Source organism: Bombus terrestris, chromosome 6, assembly GCF_910591885.1.
Source record: "Bombus terrestris chromosome 6, iyBomTerr1.2, whole genome shotgun sequence".
Lineage (NCBI taxonomy): Eukaryota > Metazoa > Arthropoda > Insecta > Hymenoptera > Apidae > Bombus > Bombus terrestris.
In genome coordinates, this window is record NC_063274.1 from 17,204,545 (window position 1) to 17,224,887 (window position 20,343).

Consider the following 20,343-nt stretch of genomic DNA (forward strand, 5'->3'; position numbering starts at 1 on the left):
CAAATAAAGCAATATCTGTAGTAATATGCATTACAGAATTAGATTGGTACGTTGTAACGATCAATTAACATTTTTTACAAAAATCTTCTCAAAATTTCTGAAACGTTGTCACTATGCGTCGAATAGAATTTTATGAGAAGTTCGAATTGATAACGCGACAAATTGTTCGTTGATAATGCGTTAGAACGTCGGCACCTGATATCAGTTTGAATATCTTAAAGTTGGAAGATACGTAGACATTGATTTGTCGCGTGTATTATTGTCACGGCTGAAGAGTTGAAGGCCATTATTCGCGATCATGGCATGCCCTGGTATTTAACTATAATCGCGATTTACCCTGTAAAACGTTCTCTCTTCTGTGTCCATTGACGTTAAATCTCTCAGAGGTAATCACTAATTCGCACTCTCTTATAGCGGTTTCATAATTAATACAGATGAGATGAAACGATAATCTTAATAAACCCGTGGTGGGCAATTTAAAGAAAATCTATTTTGACTGTTCAAATAAACGAAATAGCGGGCCTGTTCTATTATAATACACGTAGCTGCAAGTTAGGACGAGAACAAAAAGCAAACAAAAATGAGTCATTGTTACACACGCCGGTAAGTCTGGTTTGTTAATAATTATTACAACAATAATTATGTAAAATATGTATGTATACTGTAATTTTGAGTGTATTATGTAATTAAAAAAAAAAGATAAGAAATACTGATTATTGACAATAAATTGTAAGCCGATGTTTTCAAATACTCATAATTTTCTTTCAGACGGCTAAAAGTGACAAAGCCAAGATTTTGACATCTGCGTAGTACTTTCTAAAGAAATCGTTAATTATCAAAAATGTCTGGTTTTATTTTATGAAAATCAAATACATATGATTATTATTTTGACACACACTAATATACATGTAGTTTTATTTTACAATTATATTTATTTGATAAAATTCCTAGTCCAAAAGCTAGTGATATAAATACACACGCCTTTGAGCACAAGAAACAACCTCATTTGAAGTGAAAGTTCAGTGTTAGACAAACATGATTCACCAGGTATGCTTAACTGCTACTTGCCGAATCGGAAATAAACAGGTATGTTCCGGCTGGATTTTGTTGGTGCCATAAGGTAAGTCAATTAGTTTTAATAAACAAGCTCAGTACGACTGCTTCAACTCAACTACCATCGATAAACCATTCACAAAATGGTAAATTAAGGTTGTTTACTTACGTCATCGTACACATGAATTTTGTTGGTGTCATAAGGTACGGAGGGATTAACTTTAATCAAAAGGCTGGATGTGACTCCCTTTACTCTGCTACCATTCCCTGACCACTTCTGGTCATTCACAAAATAATTAATTATTAAGTTAATTAATTGCATTACTATAATTGAATTATAATTACATTATTAAGTTATAATTAATTAATAGAAACACAAGACTGTTCAAGGCACAAAAGATTTTGAGACGGAATTTCTTGGGAACCAGTGGGAATTTTTGGCCCAAAAGTGAGGATTTATACTAAGCGAGTATAATCTGTAAGGGGATGGCACGCGAAATCTGTCCGCGAATAATGGCTTAATTGCACACGAATGAACGAATCCACTATAATTGGCCGTGGTATGTATATGCTTTCCCGGAAATCGAGGCTCGCCACGAACATCCGTCGAAGATGCAACACCCTGGGCGGTACTAACTCTATCGAAGCATCAATATTCTACCTAACAACGTGCACATTTCGCGATACATCGTGCATACGTGCACTGGCGTGCGTAAAATCGCAGAGAGAAGCTATTGAACGCGTGAAGCAGCTGGCGACTTTCTAAAGTCCCCCCCGGGGATCCTCTGTATCCCTACGGTGACTTTGCATGTTGCAATCGGTCGAGAGAAGCGGCGGGAAGCACTTTTACTGATTTTTCACCACCGCGTGTCTGAATGTTATATCACAAACCACGCGAGCGCGGGAGATGGCGGTCAGTGTCTTGAGATATCTCATGTTCGTCCTCTTTGCTGCGCTGCAGTATCGTAAGTAGTTTGTCGACGCTCGATTATCGACTGCCGGTCCCCTTTTCACGCTCAAAATCCGAGCCAAAAATCGAAGTTTCGCGCAAACCACGAGAAAATATAACAGTCGATTTAACTTAATCTTGGAACTTTGGAAGTTGCGAGTTGGAAATTGTCGCGTTGGTGTTCGAATGGCGTTGGAGGGACGACTTATGACTCGTCCGTCATCTGAGAGAAACTATATCCTGTTTTGATATTTAGTGCGTGATTTCTAAAGTGTACTCGAGTAAAATTTGGTGGCATTAAGGAAATGGGGTCTGGTGTTGGCGGTGTTTTGGTGTAGTAATGGGGTTGTAGAAGTAGCTTCCGAATAGGACAGAGTAATTTTATGAAATAATTGGAAATTAAGGAAATATGTATGTTGCCAGTCACAAGTATTAAGATATCTATTTGTTACGTTTCTTGAAGAATTGTAGCAAATTTAGTGTTCTTTCATTTTCATTTAGTGTTTTACATTTTATGACATAGGTGTACGATGTGATTTATAATAAAATAATTAGAGAAGCTATTCAATTCGTATTATATATTAGTATAAGGCAGTGCATATTGATGAATAATTAATTGATTTAATATTACGATTGTTAGACGACTTGTGACAGAAACAATTTTTGACGAAAATATTTGTTGCCTAGAAAAATATCTTATTACATGTTTCATTGTAAAAAGTTCAAAGAAATGTGACGTTTAAACGTAATGTGAATAATTAGCAACATAGTTACTTATTAATATAGTACATTCTAAATTTCCACGTTAAAATGTTAAGTAAAAAGTGAAACTGTTTGTATGATAAAATTTGTGAATAATTAACAAACCGAAGACAAATGACTAAAAAATATTAAACGTAGTGCCTACAAATTTATTACTTTTATTTATAATCTACAACTAAACGATTTTATTGATTTACCAGTAATGTCAAGAATCGTCAATAATCACTAAAGCTATCGTTATAAAAAATTTTGTAGTATTCGATTATTTAGACGTTAACGAGTAGATCAGAAATCAAAGGTCGCTTTTTACAACCTTAAAGAGAATTATGTCAATGCTATTTTACTTGTCATCGTTAATTAAATGCTTACCTACATTTTCATATTATTGCCGCAAGAATGCATTTAACGAAAGAAGAGCAACAAAAAGTTAATAAAAGCGATACAGCGAAACAATCGGCCTTTACCTGTTTCTCTGGTTTCTTAGAACGGTCGAATGGTTTTTTCTGCAAAAGCTATATTTATAAATGATTGATCTTGGACAATCGGCAGTTAACCAGCCGTAGAAAAATGATTTATGTGAAATCGGGATCGAGGAAATTAAATAGGTATAATCGGTATGCAGATCGGTAATATACGTCGATTTCGTTCTTAGATTATGTGAGTGCGGAGACAAAAACGTTCAAGGATCTATTTAACAGTACATCCTGTGCGAAACCACCCTTTGAATGCCCACATCCACAGATAGGATTTTATTTGTACACAAGGTAAGGTTGTTTTAAATTAATTTAATTAAATTATGTAAACGAAAATAACGGTAAATTATTTTACTCTAACTTATATATATATAATATTAATAAATTATATAAATTGAGTTATATAAACACAATTGTATATACACGTTACACATTCATTATATATACACAGCAATTATATATGTACATTATTCGAATTTCCTTCCGTGTAGTATACTTTCTTGTTCATCATATTTTATATATTTTCTGATTTAGTAATGAGAAGTTTTGCGAACATTCAGTTTCTTGTGAATTTGTCAAGCTTATTAAATAATTATAAGGAAAGCATAAAAAGGTACACCTTATAAGAAGTACTTCAAGATGATTACGTGAAAAATTGTAAAGGAAGAATAGTTGTTTTAAATGAAATAAATAGAAATGTGTTAAATAAATTACTTCCTATTTGAAGCATTATTACAAATTTTATTATAATAAACGATTTAAATATGTTTTTATTTAGCAAGTGTCTTCTTACATAAACTAGTACTTTATTTTAAAATCCTTACAATTAGCGATATAAGAAATGCTACTTCTTTTAATTCGTTGAAATAAATCATTTATCAAACTGTCGTAATTCCTTAGCGTTAACTAAATGATAATAACGATGATGGATAACACGAGTTAAACCATTCAATTTCAGCTACTTAACGATTGAAACCATAATCTAAAACCATACTCTAAAACTATACTCTAAAATTGTAATACCTAAAATCGTACAGAATTTATTTCTCGAAAGTCAATGTAGCAAACGATCTGTTAAAATTGTTTGTTAAAAATAACGCTTCTCTGTAACATCCTATATAACTATCCTCATACCATATTATTTGTCTTGGCTATACGAATAATACGCTGAGCGCTTCAGGAAACTCTAGATGAAGAAATTGTAACTTTCTATTATCGCCGGTTTTATTTTGTATCGCGTTTTCCGCTACCGCCTTGAAATTCGATCTCGTTTCAACGAGATGACGAAAAAATTACGCTTTGCGACACTAGTCGTTCTAACTTTCGGTGAAATTTCCCATTTACTTTTGCGTCAGCTGAACGCTTCGCGGTTCCTCAACTTACTTTCGTTCGACGTTCGAGAATGTTCACCTCGAACCTGAATGTTGCCCGTAAGGAAGAACGTGGACATACGACTCTCGATTTCAAGATCACGATCACTCCGTCTCGAGCTGAAAGTGTGGCCTCGTTTCAAAGTTCACCTTTCTCCGGTAACTAACAGTGTCTTGGCACGTTCTAAGTGCTTTTACTCATTCACATTTTCCTTTTTTGTCGCGTCGATTAGATTGTTCTTTTCTGTACCACGCTATCTTGCTTAATAGCGAAAATCGAATACTTACGTTGATTCGTTACAGCGTATATTTTAAAAATTAAGATTATTCACTTTCCTTTGTATTGGTTCCTAAGCGAGGTATTAGATTTGCTTCGTTTCTAGAAACGATATTTATTAAAAATACGAGAGATTATAGTATCAGATTGTACATTTTTCTACATTTATGAGAAATTTGAAGATGCAAACATAGACAGAATGAGCATAAAATGCTAAAATATAGAAAATATCTAAAGCATACTACTCGTTATAGAAGGAGTGACTAACGCGTTCATAAAGACGTGTCTAGTAATGTACGAATATTATTAAAGTCAAAGGAATAGGATTCGATAAAAGAAATATCGTAACGCGAGTGAAACTCCATTCGAGATTATAAGGTCGTTGACATTCGCTTCGTAGATTCATATACAATATAACGTACGACTATCTAATATTTATTTAATACTTGATATTTGATGAAACTTAACAAGTAGTTATTTTAAAAAAGTATCTATATTTAGTATATGTATAATTACCAAGAATACTGCAATAATAAACATATTATAATTATGTTAAAGTCTAAGATATTATACTTTATTATATTTAGCGTTGATATATCATTTTGCTTTAGAAACTGACTTTTCTCTTGTTTTATTCAATGCGCACGCATTTCTTTACTTTCTTAGGAAGATCGTTGAATAGGTGAATGTAACTTTCTTGGAACTGCCATTTTTCAGAGAAACACAAAAGAAGCCTCTACGCATTAACGTACAAAGGTTCGAGGCACTTCAGTACTCCAAATTCAATAAATCACATCCCACGAAAATTATTATCCACGGTTTTGGTGGAGGGAGGAATTTAATACCCAGCCCGGATCTTCGAAGAGGTAACGTTTGAAGAATATTATAACTTAGTTCAGTTTATCATTTCGTATTATTCTTAACATAGTTTAATTTTACTAAATCTGTCTTTTAGAGAAATTTAAGAATCGTACGATTAGGTTTTGACAGTAACGCAATTACATTTTTATTGTTTAAAAATTTTACACAATTTCCTTACATTTTAGAATAATAACCTAATAAACGATTTATTGAATATGTATTTCATACGAAAGTGACCAATTTCGGTGATGAGAGTTTCTGCGAGAGAGTGTGAAAGTTTTTATCGCATTTCTCGACTATTCGAAAAGTTGTAAAATTTTACTTGGTACGAGAAAAATAGCGACTCACGTTATATGTCAGTAACTTTCATACTCTGATTGATCCACAATTTAAAACATCGTAAATGTTGCAATTGGTTTTGTCTAACTCTTCTGTGACGATAAAAAAGGAATTTAATGGAAAATTACCTTTCTTATGAAGTATCGTTCGATTCATTCGATGTTGTGAAAGTAATAATTTATGTTTGATAATAACTTACAATCATAAACGAGAGTAAAATGTATGGAAAATTTTGATTTTCAGTGATTTTTATAACTGAATCCAGAAAAATTATAAGCTATATCGCCTCGAATAGACGTATATGTATATCTATATAACATAAAAAAAGTAACATTTATACGATAATGGAAAATAATTTTTCAGTAACTGTATATCGTTTCAAAGAAATAAAAACCAATTGCCTGTTAGCTCGCAGTTTTTGGTCGATGAAGATTAAAAGATTGGAACAAGTAGCGTGGGCTATGCAGTGCGCGATGGTATCGATGTATGAAACTTTCGATTTCAGCGTATTTCACGCGAGGCGATTACAATATTATAATCGTCGATTACGGTTCGTTGGTGCGCGAGCCTTGTCTGTCGCAAATACAATGGGGTCCAGATTTCTGTTCACGATGTATTGCTCAATTGGTAAGGTACTTGAGGGATCATCCTCGTGGAACGAGGGTGGAGAATATACACGTGCTCGGATACAGCGTGGGTGCGCATATAGCTGGTCTGATTGCGAATTATTTGCCCGATGACAAGCTTGGAAGGATTACAGGTAATGTGTGTAATTTTATTATTTAATCGCATCTCTTCTTTTCGCTCTCATTAACGATCAGATTAACGAAATTCTGTTAGAACCTTAATATAGTGACGTATGCTAAGGTAAACTCTAATAATAAGGCAAATTTGGTCCTATACATGTTTATTCAACCATTCGCGGAGAGACACGATCGCGAGAAAGCACGTCAACGGGAGACGTAAATTCCCGTTCCGATTAGATAATCGACGCCACGAACTGATCGATCCCCTGATTTCTGTTACGATAATAGGGGTGGTTCAATTGAGTTTACACTGAATTAAGGTATAAATTAATGTTTATTCCAACAACTTTGTAAAGAAGATAATTACACTGATGCGTATATATAAGTTAAGTAAGTGATTGATTTAAGGGTAGAAATCCGGTAATGACATGTTGACTATTCTAACGATGAAGAATAAATAAAATAAAGTGACGATGCTGTGTCGGAGGAAAGCTAGTGATGGGTGTGTTTAACGCAAGGGACCATCGGATTTATTGATGACAATTTTGGTTAGGAAAGTGAGGGCAGTAGACATGATTCTGATTCGATAAAAGAAAGTTGGTGGACTAGGAAGGGTCTTGGCCGCCTTTGATAGAAGGTTGCTAGTGTGAAGTATCATACGTGAGAAAAACTAACTTTTCCGTGTCTTCGTGTAGTAAATAATAAGCTTTAGAAACGATTCAGTAAAGAAATGTTTGTTCGGTCTGAAGAACCTTGGCTAAAAAATTCCTGAGATTCATGATAGGTCCTTAAGACTATTGAGGGTACGCAATAAGGATGTGCGGACATCTGGTTGCCATCTTGTCCGCGGTGTGTGGCCTGATCTAGGTAGAGTGTCACCCGACGTAACAATACATATATCGTAGATTTTTATTTGTCATAGCACCAGTTTATTCTAGCATAAATTATATATTGAAAGATATATATTTTTTGAGATGATTCAATGTTGGTGTTAAATCTACCCCTCGATTTAAATAGGAAAAATTGAATGGAACGTGAAAGATATAAGTGAATTTATTTAATCTTTTCATATTGTATCCATATCTAAATTAATTAGCTTTTCTATTGTGTTTTGCTAAGTCAGGACTAAAATTATGTAAAAAAGTAATCAAGATAAATTTAAATTAATTTTTAACAAATAAATCTTAAACGATATAAATACACGGATACAGTATGTAACTTCTAATTTAATTTAATTTATATGTACTTACACGAATCTTCTTCATTGTCTAGATATTTAGAATCACAGCTTATGAATATCCTCCTGTCTTTTTTCACATACCCCTGTTTTTTAAACACCCTCTACATCCATGGATATCCCACAAACTAATCTTATTCTGGATTAATCGATATTTTTTTCTCTCCTTAAGTAGCTAAATTATTTACGACGATCTTCCAAAAATAGTAAGGTAGGTTGGCCTACCATAAAAATGAAAAATCGCTCTCTAACGCGAATGAATTTCCATGTTGGCTTTTTTCTCGATTAGGACTCGATCCAACGATATTTTTCTACATGAATGGAAACCGGTCGATGGATTTAGACGAAACGGACGCGCATTTCGTCGATGTGATCCACACTGGTGCCGGGATTTTGGGTCAATGGGGACCGACCGGGCACGCAGATTTCTATGTGAACGGAGGTTCCAGTCAGCCCGGATGCGCGACGACTTCCTTGCTCCGTAAGTAATATGACCCATTTTCACTTATCTCAACGAGCAAGAGAGATTCAGACCTTTTAAGAATTGCGTGTATTGTGTTAGCTGTTGGCTGTTATTTGTTAAATAGCAAAATGATCGGTTGCGTGTTGTTTATGAAGCATTCGGAGAGGCATTAAAGAAAGTAAATTGAGGAGAAACGATCGTGTTGGCGTTAAACCAGAAACGAATGACAGCTTCGTCTAGTTTCAGTTCTCTTGAAAGTATATAATTTGACTTTTTATAAAACGAGTTGTTATTACGAACTTTCTTAATGGAAGGAATTTTATTGAACGTTGTGACAATTGTGAAAGATATTAGAAATTAAAAGAATATTAAGATTTTGTTTCTTCAGTCTAAGTTTAGTCAGGAATTAAATTGAATTGTCCAAGTTGCTACATTTATGCGTATTAGATATTTTCGAAATTTCTATTTTTATTGAAATTTAGATTGCTCTATTTGTGTAAAATTTTGACAAACAGTGAATTTCGAAGTATTCTTTTTAAAGGCACGAACCTTTTAGAATATAGAAATACGTATAGTTAAAAGAATATATCTTGTACATTTTATAATTTATAGCTTTATTTATTAAGAAGTTCGATGAAACCGTAAGTATGGTAATTCGTTTTTCTTATCGTTAATTTATAATCTTTTTTTTGTCTTGAAATTTTAATTTTAAATCGAGTCTCATTAAATGCTATGGATTGGAATACGGAATGGAGAAGGAGATCATTATCCTTTGAACTTGTGAAAATACGTAATTATGACTCCCCATAGAGTGACCTTATCATTAGAGAAAACGTTCTACGGGACGGATGGTCGACTGTGAATGAAATCAGTGAAATGTTTCGTCCGCAGAGACGTTGTCGTGCGACCACACAAAAGTGACGCCTTATTACATAGAATCAATCACGACGAAAGTAGGATTCTGGGCAGCGCCGTGTGGAAATCTCTTTTCCTACCTGATCGGCTGGTGCAATCCGAAACTCGAAGAGCACATACTCATGGGAGAAGACGCCCCACATACGTAAGTATTTTTAATTAAAACAAAAATGATTAATTTTCAAAGAGTTATAAAAGTTGTACCTATAACTGCACTTTTGCACAATTGCCAATAGCTTATTAATAATACGATAATAATAGTAATTCGTAATATATAAAATTGCAAACACTGTTTGCACAGAAACAGAAGATTACAGCCCGCAATTTATACAAAGTTATTGAATAAATGGCCATAGGCTTTTAAAATATTTTTGATCGATGTACGATAAATATAAATATCCAAAAAAGAATAGAACAATTCCAAGGAAGATTAAAGAAAGAGTAAAAGACTGAAAAAAAGAACGTTGATTTGAAATGTTACAGAGCACGAGGCATCTACTATCTCTCAACAAACGCACACAAACCATACGCCCGCGGCCTTCCCGTAAAAAGCCAACGAACGACAAATCGGAAACGATCGTCCTCCCGCCAGTACTAAGCTTACTGAAGCAGTTAATCAACATAATTATAGAATAATTATAGAATAATTATAGAATAATTATAGTATACGCGGTTATTAGTTGTATGTATTGTATGCTGTGTTATGTTTGCCTCTGTTGTTTCTTTATATATTTTTTAATTAGTTTTTACGTAATAAACTATTGTGCTACGTAACCTACTATCAACCGCCGCATACCATTGCTAGTTTACCGATTAATGTATTTATGCCACTGGATTCTATTGTTATGGCGTTCCAAGAATTATCGCTTTTTCCGATTCTGTCAATTTTTATGGAATCGTTCGGCGTTTAATGATCGTACGATCCTCGGTTTTCGTTATTATAATATACGTAATTATAATATACTTAAATCTATTCTTTATCGTCACGGCTCATCGTTTTTCTATCTGTGATGAATATGAATGTAAATTATAATTAGAAATAGACAAATTATTATATTAGCGAATTGGACGAATTGAGAGCGAAGCTATCCTTTATAATGATATTGGTGTCTAATCAGGATAAAATAAATATTAAACTTAAAACAGAAGGAAAAAATAGTCTTGAAATGAGTTATTGAAAACAAAAATTGCTATATCTCCTTAACATATTGGCGTACGATTTTGTAAGTATCGTGGTTCCTACGCGAAACCTATGAAAATACGTGTAGTATATCGAAATGATGTTCGGGAAAAAGAGAACGATCGATCATTACGAATTTTATGTTAACAACAATATTTATTACATAATAATTACGATATATATATATATTTATATATATATATATAATAATAATAATAACGTCTATGGATTTACAGTACACTGTCGCGCTAAACCTTAATTATGTATAATATGCAATGGAATGATTACAAGTTGTTAATACATCCACGTTTCAAGCTTTCGAGGCATTCAGGGCTTCGTTTGCTTTTTTCAGATTGGCTCGAATGCGGTGTGAAGGGAACCGTGTCCCTTCGTCTGCTTCACATTTCGCTCTTCTTCGCTCTCTTTCTCTCCCGCTCTCTCTCTCTCTCTCTCTCTCTCTCACTCTCGTTCTTTCGGCGGGACCGATGCTCGGGTTTGATCGAGAGTAAAAGATCGATCACGATCTATTGTCGATATTTAATTCGTTCTCACGGGCATCGTCCCAAAACGTAGGACTTTAAATTTCATGTATATATATATTTTTTTTATATATAGATCTTTATCTGTATAGATTATAGAGTTAAGAATAAATTCTCTACATCTCTTACAGTGGACAACGTAGGATCTACGATAAAAAATGGACAGTTTCGGTTGTTCGATGGGTATATGACAAAACAGAAATCAATTTCTAGCGCGGAGTCTTTTTCTTCCGGGAGCCAGAACGATGCTTCAACAACTTCAACGAGCTGTGCGTTTCACATTTTCTTAATATTTTTGTTGCTTTCTATCCTCTTATTTTATTTTTTATATTTATTATTTATTTATTTTTTTTTGGTTTCTTGCGTTAGTACTAGTAGCTATCTTTAGCGTTAGTGTGTTTGGTATCAGTATGTTCGTTTTATCGTTGTCGATTGCTTTGGTACGTTCCATTATTGTTTTCATTGAAGTTATTTCTTGTTTAGTTTATTCTCATTTGGACCCTTTCGCGACGGTAACGTCTATGTAAGAATTTTTATCATCCATTTCGGGTTCCGTGTAAATTGTCAAGGAGTAATTCATACGCGTTATAAATACAATTTTATTGTATAGCATGATTCATTTACAAGGCGCGAAGCAATTTAACTGAGATTCGAAGTTCAAGTCTTTGGAAAGCGATAAATTTTGCGCCGTTTGTACACTCTTTATGTCCTTCTCTCCTTGTTTCGGGATATCTCTCTCACTCGAATACGAATATTATGTTACACGAGAAACTTCGAATCCTGCGATAATACATAGTTTAATGAATTATTCTTCGTTGACGTCGATTGATATTGTTTAATGGAAAACATTACGACTATATAGAAAGTAATTTTCTGTAACTACCGCTAAAATGTAATTCTCTATCTACTGACTATGTTTCTGAAAACCGTCTCAAAAGGGTTTAAGGAAACTCATATCATTGTTACTAAATAAATCTACTTTTTTTTTTCTTCTTTTTCTTTTTTTGTTTTTTTGGTTTTAGTGACGAATCACGGTGAAGGGAAAAGTTTGAAAACTGAGCAATTCATGCATTATCCAAAGAGGAATTTAAGAACATCTAAGGAGTCTTTTTTTAATTCTACGTGTTAATTATATTCTGCTGTGGCATCGTTCTACTCGCGAAGAAATAAATATAAAAGACGAAAGTAAAAGGTAAATCAGTATTTTACTATCAGACTAAATTAAGGCTTTACAAAGATTCATTGTATTTTTTTGTTTCTTCTCTCTCTTTATTTACATCATTGTTTCTTTCGTGCGCTACGTGCCATTTGGACCGACGTACACATCTATTTACGTCTCTTGGACAATCCTTATACTGCTAACATGACAATCGGTACGTTTGTTGATCGGACCCGCCATTGCGCGGGAATTTCGAAGGATTTGAAGAGCACATCGCCTTATATTCTTAAAACTGCTCGGAAATGACCATGCTCGAAAGACTGGCGCGGTTTGTATTGTTTAAGAACTTTCGATTGATCGTCTTTTATGAATAATACGAAGAAGATGAGCGATCTTCGATTATACGTGATTTCGATAAATCGCGAGTGCTACATGATGATAGTTGATGGTTGCTAGTATGTCTTTATCCTTGAGATAAAACTTATCATCGCGATACAGGTACTTAAGAGCTAGAAGAAATGTGAAAGAAAAAAACACAAACGAGTAGATTTATTTGTAACAAATAGCGCAGAAAGATCGAAGGTAGAAATAGGATACTTGAGAAATAATTAGTAGGGAATTCAACGATTACTTGGAACTTTTAAATGTACCGTTTTATGATTACTACGTAATGTAGTTATACATTTGGTAAAAAAGCACAGGCATCGAGGTCTTAGGCACATGTATTGTTTGCTCGCGTATCACTGTAGATCCATTTCCGCCAAATGCTTTCGAGCGTGTTCCAATCGTTAAGCACAGTGTTGAATTTTCTAAAATTATATATATTCTTTAGAAAAAAGGTTCCTTGACGATGCAATCAATATAAATTGATCAATCTTTTCAGTGTAAAATACCATTATCATATTTCTACCCACTTTTTGTCTTTAATAGAAGGCTATCAGTTGAAGCAAAATTCTTTAAATAGAGATATTTAACGTACAAGATATTAAATACGTAAATAGTGTTGCTCTTTCGTAGGAAAAACGAATAAAATGTCAATGTACGCTTCTAAAGTATAGCGTAGAAAGAACAATTGAATTAAATAGAAACTTCATGAATTAACCATATCTGTTGTTTTCTAACTACTCTTTAAACTAAGGGATTAATATTAATCAATGGATTAGCATAACGTCAAATAGAATTCCTTCGATCGTTACTTTCAACACTGTTCGGTTCATTAACCTCGTCGTTAACGTACACTATCACGAGCCAGCTCAGACCAATTGCCACTTCTCATCGATTCGAATGTTTTCCGTCGTATTTTTCTATATCGTCGTGTGTTCACTCGATCTACTCAACTAAATCACTACGCGTTGCGTGTTATTCTTCTTTAAATTAATTATTATTAGTATCAATAGTAATATTATTTTTACTTGTCACACCACGACCACGATCGACACGTTCATTTCAGTACTTCATTCGATTACTCATAATCTATTATGTTAATGATTATTTATCGATAATCGTGCCAATCGATAGTTCCACTTTTTTACCTATTATATTACCGATATATTCCTGCCTCGTTCGATGATTAGTTTCCCCTATTGTATTCCATGTTTTCTTCATTGTATTTATATAGCATATCGCTTTTTTACGTCACGTCGAGAACGACGACATCGATCGATTGTCATACATCAGTGGCGGTACACACGGAAATCATTTCGAAAGCAATGAAAGGCACTATTTAGACGTTACGTGGACACTGGTAGTGGCACCGATAATAGTCATAAAACGGTACGGTATTTCCGCCTCGGAAGATAATTACAGCAAGTTTGCTTTGTCGCTCGCGTGCACGTTATTGCGGATTTTGTCATTCCTAGGTTTCCACGTGATTACGATACGCTGACCCGAACTGTAACTCGATTCGATAATAGCCGAACATTTCCAGCCAATTTCACTCTACACTTGTCAATGCTTTCTGTTCGAACTTACTCAGGATTATCACTATTTCATTGAATTATCGATTAGTCGGCTAAGTATGAATAAGATTCAGTTCAACACAGGGTTGGTCCTCCTGGACGTGTTCTCTAGTGCAACTGCAACCTCGATGATGAGTTTGATCGGATGAAGTAGATGAACGTTTATTAAAAAGAGGAGGTAGCTTCACGTAAAAAATGGCGAGTCTGCGTAAAAGTATTCAAAATCCCATTGTCAGTCACGTTCTCTGATTTTTGCTACCATTCCTTACATCGTACACTGGTCGGTTGGATATGTAAATAAAAAGATATCGATGACTTTGAAGAAGTGAGTTAAAAAGTAACGTTGTATTTCAATGTTATTTTCGTTATATAGAACTTATAATTTCAACATTCCTCTCAACTGTCCGCGTTATTATTCCGTCGAGACTTTTCGATCTGACGTTTCGTTTAACATTTATGTAAAAGCTAGACGAAACAAAACGATAGGATATACCTTGAGAAAAAGAACGGACAACATTCGTTCCTTGTACATACAGCGCTCGTCGTAGCTTCTCGATCGATGCCGGGTGCTCGCGGCACTTATCTCTCTTTTTTCTTTCTTTCTTTCTTTTTCTTTTTACAGTAAATCCTCCTTAATTTCCTCATTAAAGTTTTTCCTTTTTTTAAATACAATGCTGCATTAATAACATGACTCGAACATGCTAACGATATAATCGTTTATGATAATTGGTCCTGAACAAATGATAGAACCAAGTTTTGGTTAAGTGTTTAGTGATCATGTGTGTCAAGCGCTGTTCGCGCGCGATAAGAATGCCGGATCCTGATTTCGATCTCAGAGAAAGACTTCGACTTCAGGATCCAGAAGATTGGTATGATATAATCTAAGAATCTGCACTCTCTACGTTACGACTACACTTACACACCTCTATTCTACACTTCCTATGTTATTTCCAATGATCGATTTTATGTATATTTAACGACTGCCCTTTTTTTCTACGCCGATGCATGTATGAATCGACGCGTACTACTTTGCCGACTGAAACGCTGTATTACTGGTGCCATGAACTATCGAACTATCTGTAGATAATCAAAATCGCTGTTACAGTCGCGATTCCATAAACTATCGATAGAATACTCTTGCAATTTACATATTTTCCCAGCATTTCACGGATATCATCTATATGACGATTGTATGTAAGCTCGACACGTTTTTGTCGCTTAAAAAAATTATAATGAGCATGCAAATAAAAGCAGCTCAAAACAGTGTTTGATATACGCACGTTCGACACATCGGATAGTAAATGCAGTTTTTAACCCAAATACAAGTTTTATGCCAACGCATAATACATTTATCGAACATTGATCAACTTTGTCGGCAAAGGTGTACGTATTATGCGTCGTTATTTCGAATGACTTTATGTACTTTGCTGTCTGGACTAGATATTCTGATCGGCAATCATATTCTGGCATCGAGTCTTCAACGACCCCTTTAAAGGGCCCAGAGATAGAAATGAATTAAACACACGAAACGGTAATGTTATGTTTGTTTCGTTTCTCTTCGTATGAAGTTAATATTATACTAAAATTACTTCAATATAATAAACGTTACATTCAACCGAAATTAATTGTCAGAAATGAATCAACGACTAAATTATCAAGTTCTTCTCCGCAAGTAGTACATGCGATAAACAAACACGGGCTTCGAAGTGGATCTATCCTTAATGCGAATTTATGCATATGCGTCTCTAATTAAAGGTTTCTATTCGTTCTCTTTTTATCTTGCAACGTATAGAGGATTAACCGAATCAAGAGAAGTATGTTTATTCGTGAATTCGATTCATAGATATTTGCTGTATTTGGTAAGCTCGTGTTGCTCGAAATGTAATGCGGTTAAGTATTTGAATGCCGAGAGCGGAATATTTTCACGTTAAATTCCAAGCAACACCAACTCAATTCTTAATATTATTAGGTGTCATCGGTAACAATCGATAATTCGTTTGGGTTTTTCGTATTATAGTTTGTATGATATAACTGATACATAGCAGGTAGATATATCACTGGAATAGCATGTAAGATTTTGGAAACGTACGGAGGAAAATCCGTGTTTTGTTTCGAGATTTTTACCTTGATATCCATCTTCTTTCGTTTCTTTCTATACACGTTTCGTATTCGAACTCGGACAGGCGTAATGTAAGCAGGATTTCGTAACGATCATGTGAATCATAACCTTTACGAAATCTTCAAATACACCTGACATTCTTCTTCTCACGATACATTATCTTCTTTCTTTTTTATATATGTACGTATAGTTAACGTTATTACTAATGTCGTTATTAGTAATGATATTGTTACATGATTAATACGGCTCGATTTGCGTGCAAATATCTTTTTGTTTTACTTGCTGTCATTAGGCGAATCGTAGAGTACACTGTACTACGTTGAACGGACACGGAATAAAGAAACATCGAATTGTATTGAGAATCAAATGACGTCTAGTTTCTATCATGAGAATATAACTCGAATGGACTTATATATGATTATCAAATATTAGTGTCTTTGAAATGTTCATGGCGTGATATTTACAAAGTTTTCTATGCATCTTCGGCGATGAGTAGTGGGGGGAAAGGACAACTCGAAAAAGCGTTAAGGCCCGTTTACATTTGGGTATCTTTTTTTTTCATCATTCACTATAAGTCACAAACTATATGTAGATAGCTGTCGATTTAGACTGACGGAAATAGTTATCGTTTTCATCGAGGAAAGTTTCTCTCGTGTGGGCTTTTAACAACACGTTCTTTCTTCGTTAGTTCTCGGGACACGTGTCACACGCAAAAAAACGCTACGTTTATTGTATTTATCAACCCGTTTTCTTTCTTTTCATTCAGTCAAATTCGAAGCTTCAAGGTCAACGATGCAATAAAATATATGAATTTCCTTTTTTTTATAGCAGTCGAACTCAGTTAATACTGTATAAAGTTAGTTTTCTAACAATTGATTTTATCTTTTCTCGAAGGGTACATATAGTATATAATATATATATATATAAATATATATATATTTATAATAATAATAATAATAATAATAATAATAATAATAATAATAATAATAATAATAATAATAATAATGCTTTGTTAAATCTCGAGACGTCCTCGTAATTATTTCGTTAAATTTAGTTTGAAACGTATGTATCATGGATATACGTGTTTTTCTCTTCGAACCGTGTTTCCTTTTTTATTTTCCTTTTTTTCCAATTTCCAAGATACATAGAGATCACCGTGGACTCGTCACTACTCTGTTTTGTTTAGCTTCCTTCCAGCCTCTTATATTTATTATCCGAGAAATAGTTTAACGGAACGATAACGTAAGTTATACAATCGGTAGGCCCGTTACATATCGAAAAACAATAACAGTATCTGCATATATAACACGTGGTAAATGTATATATAATATGTATATATACCAATATGTTTACAGTTTCACGCACACGCGTATGTATACTCGGGATGAATATGCGGAATCGAGGGGAAATCGAGCGTATACGGATCGAGACATGCCATTTATTTCGCGTTATGCTCGATTTCACTGGCAATTGCGCAGATTCAATTTCAAGAACTCAACGATCGAAACGCCCCTTAATTTTGACCCAATTCACTCGCTAACGAATCGCCATTCGCAACCATCGACTATAACAGTTTTGTCCATAAAGTAAGGAAATTACGAAACGATACTAGTAAGAGTATATTATAATCGAAGGATGCTGTTGCAACAAGAACTACTGTGGCACATCGCTGCGAGTGAGACCGTGTTTAAGCATGTACGTTTCGTTTCTCTTATTGGAAGAAGTTTTTGAATTTACCGCCGATCTGCCGATTCGCTTCGATCGACTGAGTTCCCTGTACAGAGAGCGTATAATCTAAGATCGTTACTTTACGAAGCTATCACGATCGAAAGCATTGTCTTTTTTGCACGAAACTAATTCGATCGTAGTCTCCGTGGTTAGTTAGTTACGTGGTCCATGCGAAAGTGAAACGACTGTTAATTAAATATAGGGAATAAAGATATAAAAGGTCGTGTTACTCGTATGAAACAAATAATGCAACGACGGTCAAACGATAATGAAATTATCTTACTTCGCATAAAGTTACGCGTATCGATTATAGTGCAATCGTAACTGTAATTGTACGAATCTTTTACACGAACATGTATTATCGATCGGTAAATACAAAGCATCGCCAACATTTTCCTTAAATAAAATTGTACTGCTATTATAACTCGCGCAATTCAAGACACAATTTACACCGTATACACATTATACGTCTATATATATCTCCGCGTATACTATATACATAGAATATATAGCATACATTTATATGTTTATATATATAAATATATAATATCTAATAAGATTAACAGCATCTAATATCTTATATAAACATCTTATGAAACGTTGCCACCAATTAAACATGACGAGAAAGGAAACATATTCTGCAGACTATCGATCGGAGTTCGTATATGGAAGTCAGGACATCTTTTGCAAAAAGTATTCAATGCTTCGTCTCGAGATACCTCGAAGAGGACGCGTTTACTTGAAGATCGTTCAATTGTTACATCTACAGAAAAAGGTAATGGTAGATAATACGTATATACAAGACGCTACACTCCATGAGAACATATTGTTATTTAATACTAAAACCTCTCTTAGTGGTATTTTATTGTTGTTTAGTTTAATAATAGATCGTTAATATCTACTAAAGTATATTTCCTTTGTTTCTTGTAATTTCTTTTTCTCTTTCTCTTCGTACTTTACTCGCTCACACTCTCTCCCACCCTTTCGCTCTGTCTTTCTCTCACATCTATATATTTCACTTTTATCCTCGTGCACGGATTATTTTTTTCTTCGAATAAAGTCGATCGATTACATCGGGGAGATGGTCGCATCCCCGCTTCTTTCCCTTCAATTTCCTTTCCCTCCGCACCTCTTTCATTTCTCTCTCTTTCTAGCTTTTCCTTTCTTCCTTTTGTTCAGAAAAAATCCTGCATTCTCGTTACGGTACAACGTCCACGGATATCGTTGGAAAGTACGTATACATATATATGTATATGTATGTATATGCGTTTTGTTCTACATATACATATGTGCATATATATGTATAGAGTTTATCAGGTGGGGGCGAAAGCAAAAACGGAATGGAACGAAACGAAACAAGATAATGCTTCTGTACATTTGTCGCATCTGCTTAGAACCATTTGGTGTGCATTACCTTTATGCTGGACATCTCTCAACGATCTCTTAGTCCTTCTTGTCTCCATCTTCGGGGTCCTTAAGCGTGTGCCATTGAGCGATAGGACGTCTCGGGGATGCCAACATGTCGGACCAGTGTCTCAATTCTGTTCCGCTCGCGTTGTACCCCAAGACGACCTTCCCAATGGGTTCTGATGTGCCGATACGATCGTAGTCGACTACCGTGACAACCAATTGCACTTTCTAAACGTGAAATCACGCATTAGCGCATTGCCTTCTCACAGTGGATGTTTTTTCTTTCTCTCGCCATAACTTCCGAATCGTAACGTAAAAATATGGCAAGAAGCCATAAATTCCATTAGAAATAGAAATATCGGTCAATGATAAATGGAATATTTATATGAAAAATACAAAAATATATATATATATGTATATGTGATAAAGATATAGAGAAAGGAATTTATGGTTGTTTAGAAAACTAGCCTACAGAAATAGAAATTGTAAAAAATAGTTCATATCATTATTTAGGATGCAGAATTTTTAATAATAAATATAGAAAAATATGCGCATATGCAAGTGATAAGCAGAGCTTGTTTAATAGAACTTACATTGTTTAGTTTAGAGGTGTCCATTCTTTAGACACGTCTTACTTTCGATTCGAGAAACATGCAAAGCTTCTAGGCGACATTTTTAAGCTCGTACGAAAAAAAGTAGCAACCCTTTACACGATATAAATGTAGCAGAGCATATATTGTGTATTATAAAACGCTTTTTACGATTCGGAAGTACGGTATTTTGAAAATTGTAGAAAATCAGTCCC

The 20,343-nt window shown here is 34.3% G+C and overlaps 2 protein-coding genes across 4 annotated transcripts in view; one reads left to right on the forward strand and one right to left on the reverse strand.

Moving 5' to 3' along the window:
- Window positions 1-1,399: 1,399 nt before the first annotated feature.
- LOC100644707 (lipase member H) lies at window positions 1,400-10,382 on the forward strand. Its single transcript, XM_012319072.3, has 7 exons — window positions 1,400-2,018; window positions 3,417-3,528; window positions 5,602-5,750; window positions 6,590-6,844; window positions 8,357-8,548; window positions 9,422-9,590; window positions 9,929-10,382. Exons 1-7 carry the CDS (start codon window positions 1,961-1,963, stop codon window positions 10,041-10,043), a joined length of 1,050 nt encoding a protein of 349 aa, XP_012174462.1. The 5' UTR covers window positions 1,400-1,960; the 3' UTR covers window positions 10,044-10,382.
- Window positions 10,383-10,983: 601 nt separating this feature from the next.
- LOC100648923 (synaptotagmin 1) overlaps window positions 10,984-20,343 on the reverse strand; it is a 35,186-nt gene continuing 25,826 nt past the window's right edge. For all 3 annotated transcript variants that reach the window (XM_012319075.3, XM_003402654.4, XM_012319073.2), the window contains exon 9: window positions 10,984-19,766. In XM_012319075.3, the coding sequence (XP_012174465.1) occupies window positions 19,572-19,766 (195 nt within the window). In that variant the 3' untranslated portion in view covers window positions 10,984-19,571. The remainder of the gene's footprint in view (window positions 19,767-20,343) is intronic.